Raw genomic sequence first — 17,136 nt, 5'->3', positions numbered from 1 at the left:
ATAACGGCAAGAACATTTGGACCGGACATCTTAGTCCAAGTCTATTTCGACACAAAAAGGAGAAATATTTTATTTCTTCCATCTGGGCCTGTCGCTTTCGGGGGGTTAACGAAGAAGGGGTTGGTGGCCCTCTCTCTGTAGCTGAAGATGATGATGCTAGCGGCCAGCGAGCGGCGACGCGTCGACCCACCAACCGGGACGCCAAACGCCTCGCGAGAGCGCGACGTGAACTGAAGAAAACTGCAACTCCAAACCCATCTCTCTCTCTCTCTCTCTCTCTCGCGGTTGTACGTTCTTGAATGCCATCTGGGTCGTCGGCGATGGCGCCGGAACCGATTTTATCTGATCGTGGCACTGCCTCGATCGCCATGGACATTCAAACTCTAGAACAGAGGTGCGCCTTCTTGTCTCGCCGCCTCGTTTTCATTTCTCGTTGCCTGTTCTGAACCCGGTACGTTGAGCTTCGTTGCTTCCGCCGGTAAATTTACGTTTTTTTGGCCCCTGTAAACGTTCTTTCGTGGGAATTCGGCTGATTGAGCTGCAACCCAGTTCTTGTTTTTGCCTCTTCTCGGGTGCTGCCTGGCTGTTGAACGTCTCTTTGGGTAAAAGAAGGGTCCTTGTTAGTTCGTGTTTTCGGAAGAATGTTAATTCGACCGAGGGAGGTGAAAGATTCTGCTGAATTTGATCGGCCTTTCTTGGTTCGTCTACTTGATTTGGCCACTTTACTTACTGATGTAATTGAGATTGTTATCATCGTTTAAATTGCTCGTGTTCGTCATTGGCCAATGCTCATCTGCTGAAAAGGCGAATGCCGAGTTGGCAGGGGATACATTTCTTGGACACGGAAAGAGTATAGACGTGTGGGAATGTGTTTGGGACTCTGTAGTTTGCTATGTTTTGATCTTCTCGTTGTAATTGGGGAAGTCTGGGTTCTTATGGTCATCACCGGATGATATTATTTTGTCTGGCCTCGTACCCTTTATCTATTGAGTGAACAAGGAGTGTTATGCAAAACCTTATTTTGAATGTGAAGATATCATTTTTCACAAATGTTTTAGATTCTGGGGTTCATTGTTTTGGTTCATCTGTGCTGATCATTTTCCCTTGTGAACTGTGTTGACTTGCGTCACCGTCACACTATAGTTCGTTCGACACAAGGAGTGGCCTCAGGAAGCTGCTTGTTAATCTCTAGGATGATTGTGGCTTCTAAGAAATCTGATCACTTTAGCCTTGTGACCACATCTTTTTGGTTGATATAATCATATAATACTGCTCATAGTTTTCTATCTCTTCTTTTATTTAGAATGATAGAGTGAGGTGCAGTGAAGAAGTGATAGGATGCTTTCTGGTTAGATGTAGTGATATAGGTTCCTTTTTGCAGTGGTTCTTTGAATCATGTTTGTTAGAAGCCTAGGTCGCAGATCTTTTTCAGTTTCACCGGTAATAGGAGACCCGGAAATTTGGTGTTAGGAACCTTTTGGGTCAGGGGGATGTTGCTAGAAGGATGAGTTTCGTGCATTTTTAATGATCTCCAAATATGAGTCGGTGTCGGTTGTTGCACTCTCTACATATCCAGGAACTGGGAATCTAGAAATGTTGGATAAACTTTTAGGTATAGTCAGATGAATTAAGTGCTGAGAGATGATATTTTCAGTGATTGGAAGGAAGGGTAGTTGAATAAGGAAACTATTATCACTTGGAAGCAATCACTGAAGGCATCATAGAAAAGATACATAAATACAATAGATAATTGGTGGAATTTGATGAGACTATCAGTCTAGAACAAATAATTATGGGTTTGGTAGCTTTTTTATTCACCATTATGGATTTTGTCATCTGCTGAGACTGTTTAAGGGTTTAAAAGAGGGCAAACCACAATAAAGGTTTTCATAAAGCTGGAGGACTTTATTTACCCTTTGGTTCATCATCTTTAGACTTGTTCATCTAGTCATTTCCTTTTCGGCTATTAGTTGGTCATTTCACCAAGTAATCTAGCAATATAATTTTTCTTCAGGATCTTGATTCCAGTGGCTGATTGATCTTTTGAAATTATTAATAACATTCTTTTTTGGTTCAGATATATTACTCGGTGCAAAGACCATGATGTCCATCCTAATCCTACAATATTGTCCGGCTTCTCCAAGGTTGGTGTTAAATATGGTAATTCTTTATTAGAAATCTGCATATTAAACCTTCTCCTGTTTTTCTCCCCTCGTCAGATGTGGAAACTGTAGAAGGTAGCTTTTGGATCATTTTCCCATGAAGAGATAATTCTTGGATAATGGGAACTTGGACTAGTGACATCTTTGTTGCATTCTTGTAATCTGGAAGTTGTCACTTGTCAGTGCTTAGATATACTAAACAATACAGATATAAGCTATTGTGGAAGCGGAAGTTAGGGAATCAAATCCCTTATTTTCAACCTCTCTTGCAGTTTCTTCTAGTACTAATGAAGAGTTCTCAATGGGGAAATTTGTCTCTACAAGCAGCTATACTTCAATTATTTTGTTGAACACTAATATGGATTTTGCAGAATGTGTTTATGAAAGATAGTGGTCACAACAATGTTTGGGCAAAGAAATATTGGCTTTGTATTTAAGTCATTGTACTAAACTGAATGGGATATTGGGATATTGAGGCCGAAGAGAAATACTTTTACAATTACAATCAACAACTTTCATGTCTTATGAAATGATTCTGGTCATTACAGGCAGTCAGAATGCCCAGTTCTCTAGTTTGCGCATTCTTTCATGAATTTGGATTTCACATGATCTTTTTCTTTACTAGAATTCTCACCAGTCTCCTTATAGGATCATGTTATATTCAGTGAACTTATGTTAGCATCTTGAGGATATGCCCAACTTAACTGAACTCACAATATCTTGGAGATAATAAGTTGTGTTGACTTTCCGTTTATGCCTCCTAAATCCCAGGTCAAAGGAATAATACATTCTTTTTTGGTGCTTATCTTAGTTTTTTGGGAGCTTGTTCTTACCTTCTTCCTACCTTGTTCAACAATACATTATAGTTAAAATATTTGTCTCGTCTCCTAAACTTAAAACTCTGCCATTGCGTATTCCCCTTCTCATGAGAAGTAATTATCTGTCCAGAGTAAAACTCATTCTTTATTGTAGGTTTCTGGGCACTTTATTTTATCATATATCTGCGTTTTTGCCCAAATTTATTCAATTATTTCTTCTCTTTCATTCTGTTGCCTGCCTTGTTCTGCAGCCTGCCTGCAATGTCCCCATTCTCTGACTCTGCTACCATAATTTTCTCTGATCCTTTGTCCTCTTGTTCTTTTACTTGTTTACTATGCGAATGTCAATTTATGGTGATGAAAATCAAATTTTCTCAGAAGTTGAATATGTCTCTCTTGTACTACTGTTGGGACTAGTACACTCCAGGTGCTTTCGCCCTCTCTTGTTTTCTCCCTTGGGTGGGGGCGAAATCTCCAAGGGTCCTCCTTTTCATGTGATTATTCTGGATTGAGTCTCACTGCTGGCTCATTTCTGCTCACTTGTTTGCTCATCTAAGATATCTGATATGATTCCTGCTCTAGTCTTTGGCTTGGCCTTTTGGGTGGTGAATTTGCTCAAGTTAGTGAAAAAGGTTCTTCTATCTTTTTTTCTTCTATTCATCAAATTCACCATCTCTTCCGTAGTCAATAATAATAACTGAAGCCCCCTTTATCAACTTGTACTGCTTTGATAATGCCATTGTGCTAATCAGTTAGTGGAAAGAAACTTTGTTAGTTCAAGTCATTGGAACCCTAATTAGTGACTTTGCCTACATGCTTGTTTCTTGGTCTCTCTATCGTGTGCTTTTGGATTTGCATGTGCACATGCTGGAGCATGGTGCATGCGCATGTTCATATCATGGTTTTTTTTTAGTGGTAATACTGGTCAAATCGGATTTTGATTTTTAACACTTTTTAGCACCACACATCTTGGTAATATCTATCGTACAATTGTGTTAGGATGTTCAGTTAACTTACTTTCTATAATGGACTTTATTATAATTTTCTTCGTTCAATTGAATCTCTTTAAGCATGTTTTCTTTGTTTATTTTCTGCTCTAGAGGGGTGCTTCCTAAAGCTCATTCTTCCTTTTTCTTTTATGTGCAGGCTGAGGTAAAAAAAACTTGCCATGAGTTATGTATACTAGAGATCATGCTAGACCATCTCAAGGACATGGATCTCCATCCACTACTTGATGTAGTGGTCGACATTGAGGCATCTGAAATTGAAGCAGTTGACATATATAATAAATCATCAGGTGAATTAAAGGGAGAGTATGCATTATTGCTGATGCGTGCCCTGAATAAAAAACTCCGTGTGGTTGATCTCCAGGATATCTCCTTGGGAAAGGACTTTTGCCGGTACATCCTAATCTCCTTTTTATCTCAGGAAGTTATGGAAATTTGACAACATCACATGCATGGTCTATTATGATTTTAAGTCCAAAGTTTTTGTTATAAGGATTGTGCACTTGATAAACAAGTTTTGAGCAGTTTGGAAGTGCGGTAACTTAGAAACAGATTACTTGATATCTTTGGCTGTGAGGGCTTTGGGTCAGATTCTGGAGAGTTGATCTTGGTTTTCTTTTAGGTTTTGCATTCAATATGCTGCTTTAAACCTGAGTAGGTAGGTATCACTGAAATAGGGGAAAAAAAAATGCAAACTGGAGGCACTGGAGCAAGCCATTTTATGTTTCAAGGCAATTTTTGCTTCCATTCAAGTGCCCATAGCTTTGTTAAAAGATCTTATTGGAGGAAGATTGCAATTTTATTTGAATTAAGGGTAATTTATATTTATCATTTTTGTTATATCCATTGGCCATTTATGATGTGGTAAATGTAGTACATAGGTACCCCAACTTCTCTCTTGTTTTTAACTGTTAAAGAGGAAGAAATGTGGATAACTTATATCAAAATACAATTAGATATCAAATTATGCATAATTTGAAAGAGTGAAAGAAGTAGAAAGTTGGGCTTTCAGATATTTTACACGTTTGAAAGAAACTTATGTAGTCTAATATCTGAGAACCATAAGATTATGTCTGCTTCCCTCAGATAAACACCCTTGTTGACCCACTTGTTTAATAAGGAAAAACTCTGAAAAGAAGAGTTTTGACTTGTTTAAGGAGCCTCTTGTTCAATTGTGGCTTCAAATAGGTTGTGTTTGGTGGAGAGTGGAAGATCCATCTTGCTCTTACTGTGCTTTTTCTGTTTCTAAAATCTAGCTGGAGGAGTTAATCTTTAGTTGGGGGTGTGGTGGGTGGATCAGGTGTTGGGAAGGGGGAGGAGGGAGAGGAGAGGATGTGAGAAAGAGAAGAGAGGACAGGGTGGGGGGGGGGGTCGTCCTGCCTCCTTCCCTGGGTTCTTTCTGAAAATGGTAGAATTTTTCTAGTAAAAATATAAATGGGTGCAGAACTGGAGTGAAGTTGTAGGAGTATTAGAGATAATGAGAGTAACTAGGTCGTACTTGCATTTAAATGTTACTGTTGTGAACTAGTCATCAATGTTCTCTTATAAGGCAAGAACTGATTTTTAACTAAATTGCTTTTTCAAAATAATGATGTTCTTTTGGCGGTTCTATGAATTAGGGATCTTTCAAGTAGAGGCTTGATGTGCGAAGTGTTAACCATGAGGTCTTCCCATTTTCGCAATCTCAGTATGGTGGGGAAGTTTAGTCGAATGCACACTTTGAATTTGGATTACGGCACTTCGCTAACTAGCTTCCAGAAAGATTGTTTCGCTTGCATGCCGAATCTAAAGTTCCTGTCAATGTGTGAGACAAGAGTTGCTAATCTCTGGACAACTGCTGCTGCACTTTCCAAACTCCCTTCTTTGGTGGAGCTAAGATTCCAAAGACGGTTATGTTATGAGGATGTAGAATCTTGTATTACGTCATCAAGTGTCAATGAGGATGGCAGAGATAATCCTTTTCCAGAAGAATCAAATATTGATATTGCGACACTAGTAGATCAGAATTTAATCTCAGAGGCTATGCTTCACAATCTAATGACAGTCACTAACGCGATTGGCAATCCTGAACTACAAAGGGAAGGTGAGGAGTCATCAGATGATAGTGAGGTTGATTTCTCAAGTCAGAGGCAAGAATATGGTTTCATGCATGAATTAACTAATGCAATCAGTGAGTGGAGTGGGAGGGCCAATGCAAATGATGAGGTAATGATTGAATTGATCTTTACATGCTTGGCATTAACATCATATGAGCAGCATGTCATGGTTGTTAAATGGAATCTTAGTCAACAGTACAATATTGTACTTGGATAGGAAACAGAATTGAGTCTTAACATCAGGTAAGTTACTTGAATAACTTCTAGATTTTGTGGATTTGTGAGAAGAGAACAAACTCCCAATTAGACGAGTAACACTTTGGAATGTCCAAGAAAGCCATCATATAGTTGAAGCCGAAAGCCATATTTAAAGTAAACTAATAATATATACATAAAAAAATTTACACCAAGAATAGGCTCTAAAAATGGTAAGGAGGATATGTATGCTTTAAATATGGCTTTTGGCTTTAACAATATGATGGCTTTCTCGAATTGTACGGAAAGTGGATAGAAAAGATGTCCTGAGTCATATAGAGAATGACATCATCTATATAAGATGTTCAGAACACCTTTGGTTCCTTTGCTTGTTAATAAATAAATATATATGCGATGTATTTAGCTGCAATGAAAATGCAGGTAGAAATGACTGTATTAGCATCATAAAAATCATCATCAATGTCATGGAGGACAACAAGCTGCAGTGAATGGAAGAGAAATCATCTTTTCATTGTTTGATGTAATCTTGTCTGCAGGTCAGAAAAATCTCATTTTCTTTTCCAACTGTTGTCTGTTCTATAGGTTGAATCTCTCAGCCACAGCGAAGAAGAATCTATTGGTGCTTCAGGCACATATTCTTCTACAAATATTGCATCGAAATACGTTTCCTGTAGCTCTTCACCTATATGCTTCAAGAAACACTACAGAGAGTTCATGATAGCTTCTTTACCCCATTTGAAAATGCTTGATGAATTACCCATTAGAAAGAATGAGAGGGAACAGGCTGCTGCTACCTTTTCACAATACTTTGAGTACCTCCCATACAGAAGGAAAGCTAAAGAGAGCGTTCTCAGTATCTTGCAAAACCGTGAAATCAAAGAAAGTCGAAACCTGGCTCGTGCAAATAAAAGAAAGAATACATATCCATCTGGAAAGTCTCAATATTTCTACACCAGGTCACTTTGTGCTGCCAGAGTAGGATCTTGTCCTTGGCCTTCATTGCAACCGCTTTCTTGTTCTAGTTCAGGAGATGAAGCTCTGAACTTTCGCCCTAGACAATTTGAGTATCATCCTTCAGATTCTTCTCTTATGGTTTTTGGAACATTGGATGGAGAGGTGATCATTATCAACCATGAGAATGGTAAAATTGTCAGCTGCATCCCATCTTATGGAGTGATGAGTAGTGTATTGGGACTCTGTTGGCTCAAGAAGCACCCCTCTTTGGTAAGTTATTATTATGTCAATATACTTTAAGACAACTACATAGGAATGAGTGCTACTTATCTAGGCACATTGCTGCAAATTTGATCACAACTTATCACAATTTTGTAGCATGCATGTACCATTTTGAAGCTTTTAATGAGTGATATTAAACATTGAGAATTTTGGCTGCTGTGGGTCTTCAGTCTAGTTATATCCACTTTTTATTAGACTAAAACTTGCTTTAAGTATAGGATTACGTTCAGTTCCGAGCATAAGAAAATGGGTAATTTGTAATGTTTGTACAGAAGTTGTAAAATCAGTGGAGATTTTTCAATTTCATCTATATTTTGTCATAAAACTTGATCTTCTTTGAGACTTTCTGGTGAGTTTGGTGTTTGTGGTGGCTGCAGCTTTTACTCATGACTAGTTTTTAGCTTGCTGAATGTTATAAATATTGATCATTCCAATCTTTAAGGCGTATAAATATATACATTTAGATTCAGATTTTCTCCTAATATATACACATTGTTTTTTGAACTAAAGCAAAAGGCCACCTTTTGGCTTTTCTGCTGAAAGCAGTAAGTGTTGTCCAAAAGAATCCCCACACCTCCTCCCCCCCAAAGAAAAAAAAAAAAAAAGAAAAAAGAAAATGCATGAAGCTATAGTTGTCTTTAAGAGGATGATGAGGATTAGACTACTTATCCATCTTTCTTTCACCAAGATCTTCTTCATCACTTTTGCTAGGATTTCAAATCCCAGAAATCCACCAAGGGGCGAGGGATGGATTGGTTGAAAATCAGAATTTTGAAACTCTTTTAGAAAACTATAGTATCAAAAGAAATTATGCTGAGACTAAGTGGATGATGCCATGTTAGGCCAACAGTGATGCTCTGAATAAATTGTATTAAGGAATAAGGGGTGAGAGAATTTGAGCCAAGTACTTATAAAGGTTCAGTTATCTATGCCTAGTTGTCTTTTTACAGTCTTATAACCTCAGAAGGCTGAACTCAACTATTAAGCCAAGTAGATCGTGAGTTACTAAATCTCTTTGCCACAGCAACAGTTGGAAGACAGAGAATTGCACCTATGCTGATAATTACGTTGTGTGATAGTTGTCCTTTTAACTCACTGTTTCCCTCTGTTTCAATCTCAGCTCATTGCTGGTTCTGACAATGGTTCACTAAAGCTATATAATATCCACCAACTACCTCCAAACAATTCAGGAGCATATTCAGGTGCTGGTTCTGTCACTTTTGATGACTTTGATCAGTTGACTTCAGTTCATGTGAATTCTGCGGACGAGTTGCTTCTTGCTAGTGGATACTCCAAAAATGTTGCACTGTATGATATCAACAGTGGAAGACGTCTTCAAGTATTCACAAATATGCATCAGGAGCATATAAATGTTGTAAAGTTTGCTAACCATTCCCCATCCCTTTTTGCTACTTCATCTTTTGACCGCGATGTCAAACTGTGGGATTTGAGACAAAAACCTTTTCTTCCTTGCTACACTGCGACCAGTTCCAAAGGGAATGTTATGGTTTGCTTTTCTCCAGATGATCATTATCTTCTCGCATCAGCTGTTGACAATGAGGTATTTGTTGGTACTTGTAAAAACCACCTGTAAAATCCTGAATTATGCACTTATTTTGTTTAATTGTAGATATTGAACTGAGTAACGTCTTGCTTTTAGATTCTCAATAAGCAAGAGATCCAGTCTCATACGTGTCAACATTGATTTTAAGAATCTTTTGAGATTTCATATGTAGTCCAAGCAGGAAAGTGTATAATATGAAGCCAAATATGTTTTTTTTTTGGTAAATGAAGCCAAATATGTTAACAAATGCATAGTGGAAGATAATGCTCAATACATGATCTATATAAGTTACACAAATGTCTTTATTCAAACAGCCAACGTAAAATCTATTAGCCCGTAGTATTTTATGATCAAGGCTACGTACACTATATCAGTTGTGTCGGCAACAATTCCTCCCCACTTTAGTAAAACCTGTCGCAAGGGCAAATGTGGTGAACCGTGTCTCAATTCTGGATGGAAATAAATGCACCACTTCATTTTGCGTACTCCCTTTCCTTTTAGAATGCTCCCCATATTAAATGTTCCAAGCCTTCTGATTTTGAGACTTTTTTATTTTAGTTAAATCGGGATGTCTTCATAACATCTCTTTAGTTTTGTCAATCCTGAGAACACCTCCAGAAGAACTCATCAAAGTATTATTTACATTTGTTGGAAGTACTTGGTACCATCCACTAGATTGAGTTTTCGTATAGTAAGGTCTCAATTTTTGTGTATGCAAAACTTACTCCTAGTTTCATCTGTTTAAGCATTTACATCTTTGCTGCTATTGTTTGAGATCCTTCTTCACCCATTTCTTAGGCCATGCTATTTAATATGTGACAGGTTAAACAATTTCGGGCTGCTGATGGAAAGCTTCTTTTGGATTTTGGAATCAATCCAACAGGAAGCTCCCAGAATTATACACGTTCATACTACATGAACGGCAGGGATTATATTATCAGCGGGAGCTGCGACGAGCATGTTGTCCGTATTTGCTGTGCGCAAACTGGAAGGCGTCTTAGAGATGTTTCCTTGGAGGTAAAATCTATGACATTTGCATGATATGGAAATTTTATGGATTCAGCAAGTTGCTAGCAATTTAGGCTAACTTTAGAATGCTGTGAGCTTGAGATATGATGTATCTTGCTTTCCTGCAGAAGCATCTTCTGTTTATAAACTTAATGGTGTCTAACTCCTGTCTGTTAATCTCTATTTATCATTTTACTAGAGCTAGAAAAACACGTCAGACTTCATGATTTGATACTTGTACGGCAGAAAGATGTGTTGTTATGGTGGGTTAATCATGATTTAGCCTGATTGGAAATGCTATTCGGGATATTGGTGGCTTGAAATCTTACTTTCACGTTGTTAAATGATAGATATCAATTATGAGCTTCAATTATAAGAATTATGATCCTTGACAATCAAATAAATGGATATCAATGATGTCAAATGGGAGGTTGAAGTTTTGATCATTTAGTAAGGCACTCGAAAGTCCAGAATGCGACCTTATAGAAAGGCATGTCTCTGTGTCTCTCTATCTAAACTTAGTCAATATGCCCCTGCTGTGGAGCACAGGATATTTATTTTTGTATCCTCATATGAGGCTAAGTCACAGTTGGTTAAGATCTTGATTGTTTGAGAACATGTGCCAAATGATCTTGCTCAAATTGTGTCAAAATCTTCAAGAAAAATATTTAGGCATTTATAAAATGAGCAAGGTGGAAAACCTTGGGTACCATTTCTAATAAATAGCTCAGATAAGTGATTACAGTTTGAGTGGGAAAATATATATATCTTCTATGTGAGGAAATTTTAGTAGCCACCATTGAAAGTTCTCAACCTGAAAAGCAAGAATAAGGCTAACAATGTATTTCCTTATTAAGTAGAATGGCTGCACAAATTCCTGTGTTGTTTCACTTAATAAGAGCTATACCTTCAGTGAAACCCAATTGTTGACATGCTTTAAATAAGATGATTTGCAACCTCCTGGAGTCATATATTCTAATTTGAGAATTTGAAGCCATCTCCTCATGTGACATTGCAAACGAGTCTCAATATTACATATAAATCCTACGTAGGATGGAAATCAGAATCATGAAATGGACGTATCGTTTTTGAATTGTGAAAAAATTGAATCAAGCTGTGAATTAAAAGATTCGGCAACAAAGTTCCCGAATAAGTTGGACATGAAGTGTAGCTCACTAAAACTAGGTAAGAATTAAGAATAAAATTAATGAATAGGTGATTTCAATCATAACAAAAAACCACTGCCTCATGAATGATGTAATTTCTTAAAATTTGATTCCATAATTGTCCCCCCCCCTCTCTCTCTCTCTCTCCCTCTCCTTGTGCAAGATGTTTTTGTGGAGTGTTAAGTTAGCATAGCCATGCCCGTGCTTTTTCATACTACTGTGGAGAAGATGGAGATTAATCTTTCTCATATTAGGAAGCTTAAAGATCGCACTTTGTTTTCGAATAATTTTATTTATCAAGAAATTGTTCGAGTACATCAGTTATAAGCAAAACAGCGAACTGGCAACAGTCATTTATAGTGAGTATGGAGCATGGAATACGTAGGTGCAAATCCATAAAAGCGGAATGAGATGAAGATGAAGATACCTTGACTCTTACTTCGTTTCTCTTTTTAAATGCTGTACACTGGAAATTGCAAAGCTACACTCCAACTCCTTGGAAAGGTGCTTTATCTTTGAAATAAGCATAGAACCGGCTTTGGCACAACCCAACAAATGCTATAATTGAAAATTGAATTGCTAAGCAAAAGTGTGGGAAAAAGCAAATGATGTGTAGAATTCTTGGACGCTTCATGCAAGTTGAACCAATTAGAATGGAAGAGTGCTTTGGAAGATTCTTGAAGGTGAGGCCTCTTTTCCAAGAAGCTGCCTGAACAAAATGAGATGTTGGGTGGGACATTAGGAAGCCAGATGGCTTTGGGAGGAGAATGACCAGAATCATTGAAAGTTAAAATTGCTTATAGCTCTATGGTAGGAGTTAAATGAGAGGACTTTGCTTTTAGAGACACATGGAAGCTTGTCTTCCTGTGAATCACCAGGATTGCTACTGAAAGGGCAAAGCGGAAGGAAGAGACATGATCATGCTCCAATCAGTAAAGTTCTTGATAAAAATGGGATTCATATGATAGGTGCAATAATTAACACACCAAAATTCAGAAATCATATCATTCTGATCATTGATTAGAAGAGGAATGAAATCAATCTAGACTTAAGGGGAGGACCGTAGCACCAAGCATCGTGCCTGAAATGTACTGTACATCTGTCAATCGTCACTGATCTCAAATCAAACAGAGGTTTTATTTTGCTTGCCTACCTATTTAAAATTGATTGCGGTAACAACATCAGAACATTTATTTGCTGAACATGTCCTGAATATGCCCAAGTAGTCATAGTCCTAAATTCAAATGCAGTTGCTAAGAATCATAAAATGAAATAGATGGCTGATTTAAATCCATATTACTTTTATTCATCAATGTTATGGCCATCTAAGTTGATCAAGTAAGCTAATTATGGGTTATGCATGATCTGAGACCAACCAGTATTCATTTATTAGCGAGAGTTATATAGGTTGACTGGACGGTGACAAGATGTAATTAACCCTTAAAATAGTTAATTTCTTGTATTGTTGACCGGTGTCCAGGTTTTGTAAGTTTGAAACTGAAAATGTCCACCCTATTTATGGAATGCCTCAGTGGGATTGGCACGTGCATAGCAGGATATGCCAATTGGGATATAGCGGTGCAATAACTCATTATAGTGTCCTATTGTTGTCTATGTAATTTTATAAATCAATTGAGCTTCTGCTGAAAGGATGTCCTTATTCCTCATGCAAACCCACCAAAAGGAAAAAAAAAAGAAAAACGGTTCGTACTTGTGCATGCAGATGAAGAGAAAAGAATGAAAGAGATTCAAATGGAATAAAGATTGACAAACAGAATTTCCTCTGACATGCATTGTAATTAAAATACAGTAGAGAACAACTCATTTCCTGGAAAGCAGATAATTAACGATCAAAAAGGTATTTGCAAGATGCTAATTACTGAAACTTTAATGGTCGTGTCATCAAATGAAACCATAATCTTCTGAAACTAATGAGGTTGAAAGGAATTATCTGTGAGCATAAATAAATTGAGCTTAATTCCTTTTGTTATAAAATCCTTTGGACCTGTGATGCGAACTTGATTTATCTAATAATAAATGTTTTTTTTTTTTGCAGGGAAGAGGTTCAGGATCTTCCATGTTTGTGCAATCTTTGAGGGGTGATCCTCATAGAGTGAGTTATGCTCTATTTCGCTATTAGGCTTTGCAATTTAGACCTAATATATCATCTCAAACTGATTCCTTGTGTTACTATCAGACTGATGTCTCCATAGAATTCTGAGAAACATGTTGACACAACTTCTGTCCATTTTTGGTTTCTGTTGACATGCTTTTACATATTTAACCAGAGGATTTTTATATTCAAAGAAATCTATGGTGAATATAATAGTGATTGAGGTAGCACTTAAAGTATGGATTTGGTCCATCAACTGTACACTTTCTCTATGCAGCCTCTTGCTAAACTTTTTACAATAACGTCTACTTTTACGTTTCTATTTACTTCCATCTGTTACATGTGCCACTGGATGATGGTAGGGGTGCGTTATAGAATGTCCACGTGTTCAAAGGAGGATGTGCAGGAAATGATTATTGATATACTGATCTACAAATTTCCGTGAAAATGTGAGGGAGAAACTAATATCATTAAATTGTTAAATGTGTGGATATCTTCACATTTACGACTAGGCTGGTAAAACATCATAGAAAATTTTACCAGGACTATGCTGGTAAAATGTCATAGCAAATCAATAACTATTCCTAAATGAAATTATTCCTGCTGTCTCTTGTTTGTTATCGACATTTAGAATGGTCGAGAGCCTCTCTATGCCCTTTTTGCTAGCACGGTCCAAAACATTTCACGCGGTATTGTTATATAAGAATTGAATAATTAAGGATCTTCATGCACATCACTTCTAGATGTGGTCTGGTTTTCCTTCTATCTTTAGTCTTGTCCAGGATGGGAAAGTTTATATAGGGCTGCGTCAATTGATGGAAGAAAGGCAAATGCATTTTAAACAATTAATGTTTCTGCCAATTAAATTTTAGATATCAAATTTTAGGTACCTTTTACTCATCATTGCTCAGGCATCTTTCTCTAGTGATTCTGTTTTTTATTCTGCATAACTTTTCAAGAGGATTCTCCTGGTGGATACAAAATTACTAGAAAATAAAAGAAACCAAGCTATTAGAATGTCTTATGTTATTTTTCCGGTTGCAAGAAGCTTGAGATTGCAAAACTTTGGGAGAGAATACCTCACCTAAGAATACGAATCCTGCTTATAGAGCAGTTATAATGTTAACTTGCAGACTAATTTATACCTCTGTTGCTGTTGTTGCTTCCTGAATTCATGCATTTATTTGCTTGCTACATGTCGGAAAGATGTTGTTACTTATTGGATTGGTTACCATCCAACTGTTAAGAAGTCTGGCATGATCAGCTTTTTATTGCGTCTCTCCTGTCTCAAATCCTTCAATTATCATTTATAAGCAGAAAAAGCTCACTCTTTGAGTGATTGCTTCCTAAGCGACACTAATAGCTGTTTGATGTCTATCCTGCACTTTCGTTCACTGTTATATCATCCCATGCTGTTTCCATCCTCATTCACTCCAACTACTGTGATCAGGATTTCAACATGAGCATTTTAGCTGCCTATATGCGTCCAAGTTCAAAATCAGAGATTGTCAAGGTATGATCTGCTGACAATTTGTTATTTCATTTGCTCTCAAAATCATGTGTTATATATCCTTGGGTTATGAGTTAAATCGAGCCATAATTGTCAGGTCAATCTGCTAGCATCAAATGATGATACAAAGGAGTACTCTAATGGCCAGAACGTTCCTGTATCCAACAGCCTGGGAGGTTGATGATTCTTGGTTCTAGTTGTATATTCTCCTACCTTCAATGTGTAAATATGGATTTGCTGTGTTAACATTGAATGATGAACTCATTAAGTGAGTCCATCGTGCTGGAAGCAATTCACAGCAGGGTGAAGAAACAATGTTTATAGTGAAAGCCATGGTGAGGGTTATACAAAGTTGCTGTGCTGAACATTGAATGATGAACTTGTTAAGTGCGTCTGTCCTGTTGTAAGCAATTCACAGCATGGCAAAGAAACTATATTTTAGTGAAAGGCATGGCGCGGGTAACTTGCGAGTATATCTGCTACCCAATTACCTGTTGTGTTGTTATGTTGGGATTTCCCAAAATTATCTCTTTAGTAAGCTAGATAATTAATTTGTTCTGTTGTTAGCTTCTGCTATAGTAATCATTCCTAAGCAAGCATCTCAAGTTTACTGTTAAGCTTAGCAGGTCATTGTGTTTTTGGGGACTGTTGCATCTGTTTCCAGGGGAAGAATGGAAGGACAAATTATACTTGGAAGTGTGTGAATGCTTGTGCAAAATCTCTCTGAATCTTTCTGGGTTCAGCTGAATGTTTTTTATTCTGTTGCCGTCTCATCTTGCCATGGAGGTTAGTGATACTTCAATGAGGCAATGAGATGAAACTTGCTTCACCAACAGATGAATGGGAAAAATGGAAAGTTTTGTGTCAGGACCTGTGTCTGCAACTGTAGCACTCGCTTAACGTCAGCAGTGTAGATGAAAGGAGCCTTTCGGGGATGGACATGTATCCTTTACTCCCTTCTTTCATTAATTTCTTCATTTAATATTCACAATTCACTTCAAGATTGTCTTTTAACTTATTTTTCATCCAGACTAACAACTCAAATAATTTCTCAACGAAATTGCAAGTTACTTTATACAGTTCATGTCTATATTTATTTTCATCTTTGTAGTATGTTCACTTTTCTTTTTCCTTAATAACTGAGTTTTCTTTTAAATAAAAAAAAAAGTTGAGTGCTGACACTTATACTTAGGTTCATGCATTTTTGCTAACTGATTTACTTTAAATTTTTTGAAATTGATTCATGAAAACAATAAAGAGTGTTTAATAAAATGCTTTTTGTTTTTTTCAGGGTTGTTGTATTGATACAAATTTTTATTTTTAGGTACTGATTTTCAAGGAAATTATCATATGATATTAGTGCATTGAACAATCTGTCATATCATTTACTACAGAGTAATTAAATAATAATATTTCATTTCAAAGCATTTTCTACTGGAATTAGATTTCTTGAGATAATAATTGCGCATGGAATTACCTTAACCATACTTTTGTAGAATTGAATAGTCATCATTTGTGTTCTAGATACCTTTATACATATATTCTCCAGAAAATTGTTGAAAGTCCGAAACATATAACACTTCTATCTATTTAGTTTTAAACATTTTAATTTACCAATTAAGTCCTAAGCTATTTCATATTTGGTCAAATTGAGTCAATCGGGCTAATTTTGATTGAAAATCATTGACGTTGACAAAAAAAGTTTTAATGATATTTTCAATTTTTTTTTTTCAAAATTTTTATTTTTATTTTTACTATGGCTGACGAAGGTTGCTAAGCCCTCACGGCCACTAAGCAAGGCCATCACAACCACGGGTGAGGCTGCATTGCTCGCAAGTAGGGTGTTGTCCATGGCCGTAGAAGTGAGCTTCAAACTCATGCCATTATTGCCAGCTTAGAGCTCGAAGCTTGAGCGTCCAAGAGCTTAGAGATTAAGCTTGAGTAACCATGGTGATCTTAAGCTTGAAGCTTGAGCTTCCATGGCAAATGTGAGCTCGAAGCTTGAGCATTCATGGCTACAAGCAACGGCCAATCACGATGGCCTCACTTAGATTTGGGTGAGGTCGAGTAAGGGCGGCGACCCTCGCTAGCAACCAATAAGAGTTGTGACCCTCACTAGCTGCCAATGAGGGGCTTTGTGACCCTTCCTAGTGGCCACTGAGAGCTCGGTGGCTCTTGCCGGTTGTAGAAAAAAAATGAAAAACAGAAAGAGAAGTAAAGGGAAAAGAAAAATAAATAAA

At 37.1% G+C, this 17,136-nt stretch overlaps 1 protein-coding gene across 1 annotated transcript; it reads left to right on the top strand.

Annotated features, from left to right (window-relative positions):
* The first annotated feature begins 130 nt into the window (after window positions 1-130).
* LOC104453119 lies at window positions 131-15,454 on the top strand. Its single transcript, XM_010067637.3, has 10 exons — window positions 131-394; window positions 2,078-2,144; window positions 4,127-4,380; window positions 5,607-6,192; window positions 6,882-7,523; window positions 8,656-9,096; window positions 9,922-10,116; window positions 13,330-13,386; window positions 14,837-14,899; window positions 14,994-15,454. Exons 1-10 carry the CDS (start codon window positions 300-302, stop codon window positions 15,075-15,077), a joined length of 2,484 nt encoding a protein of 827 aa, XP_010065939.2. The 5' UTR covers window positions 131-299; the 3' UTR covers window positions 15,078-15,454.
* Window positions 15,455-17,136: the final 1,682 nt, after the last annotated feature.

The sequence above is a fragment of the Eucalyptus grandis genome, chromosome 7 (genome assembly GCF_016545825.1).
Source record: "Eucalyptus grandis isolate ANBG69807.140 chromosome 7, ASM1654582v1, whole genome shotgun sequence".
NCBI lineage: Eukaryota > Viridiplantae > Streptophyta > Magnoliopsida > Myrtales > Myrtaceae > Eucalyptus > Eucalyptus grandis.
This window is presented reverse-complemented; position numbering and strand designations above follow the sequence as displayed.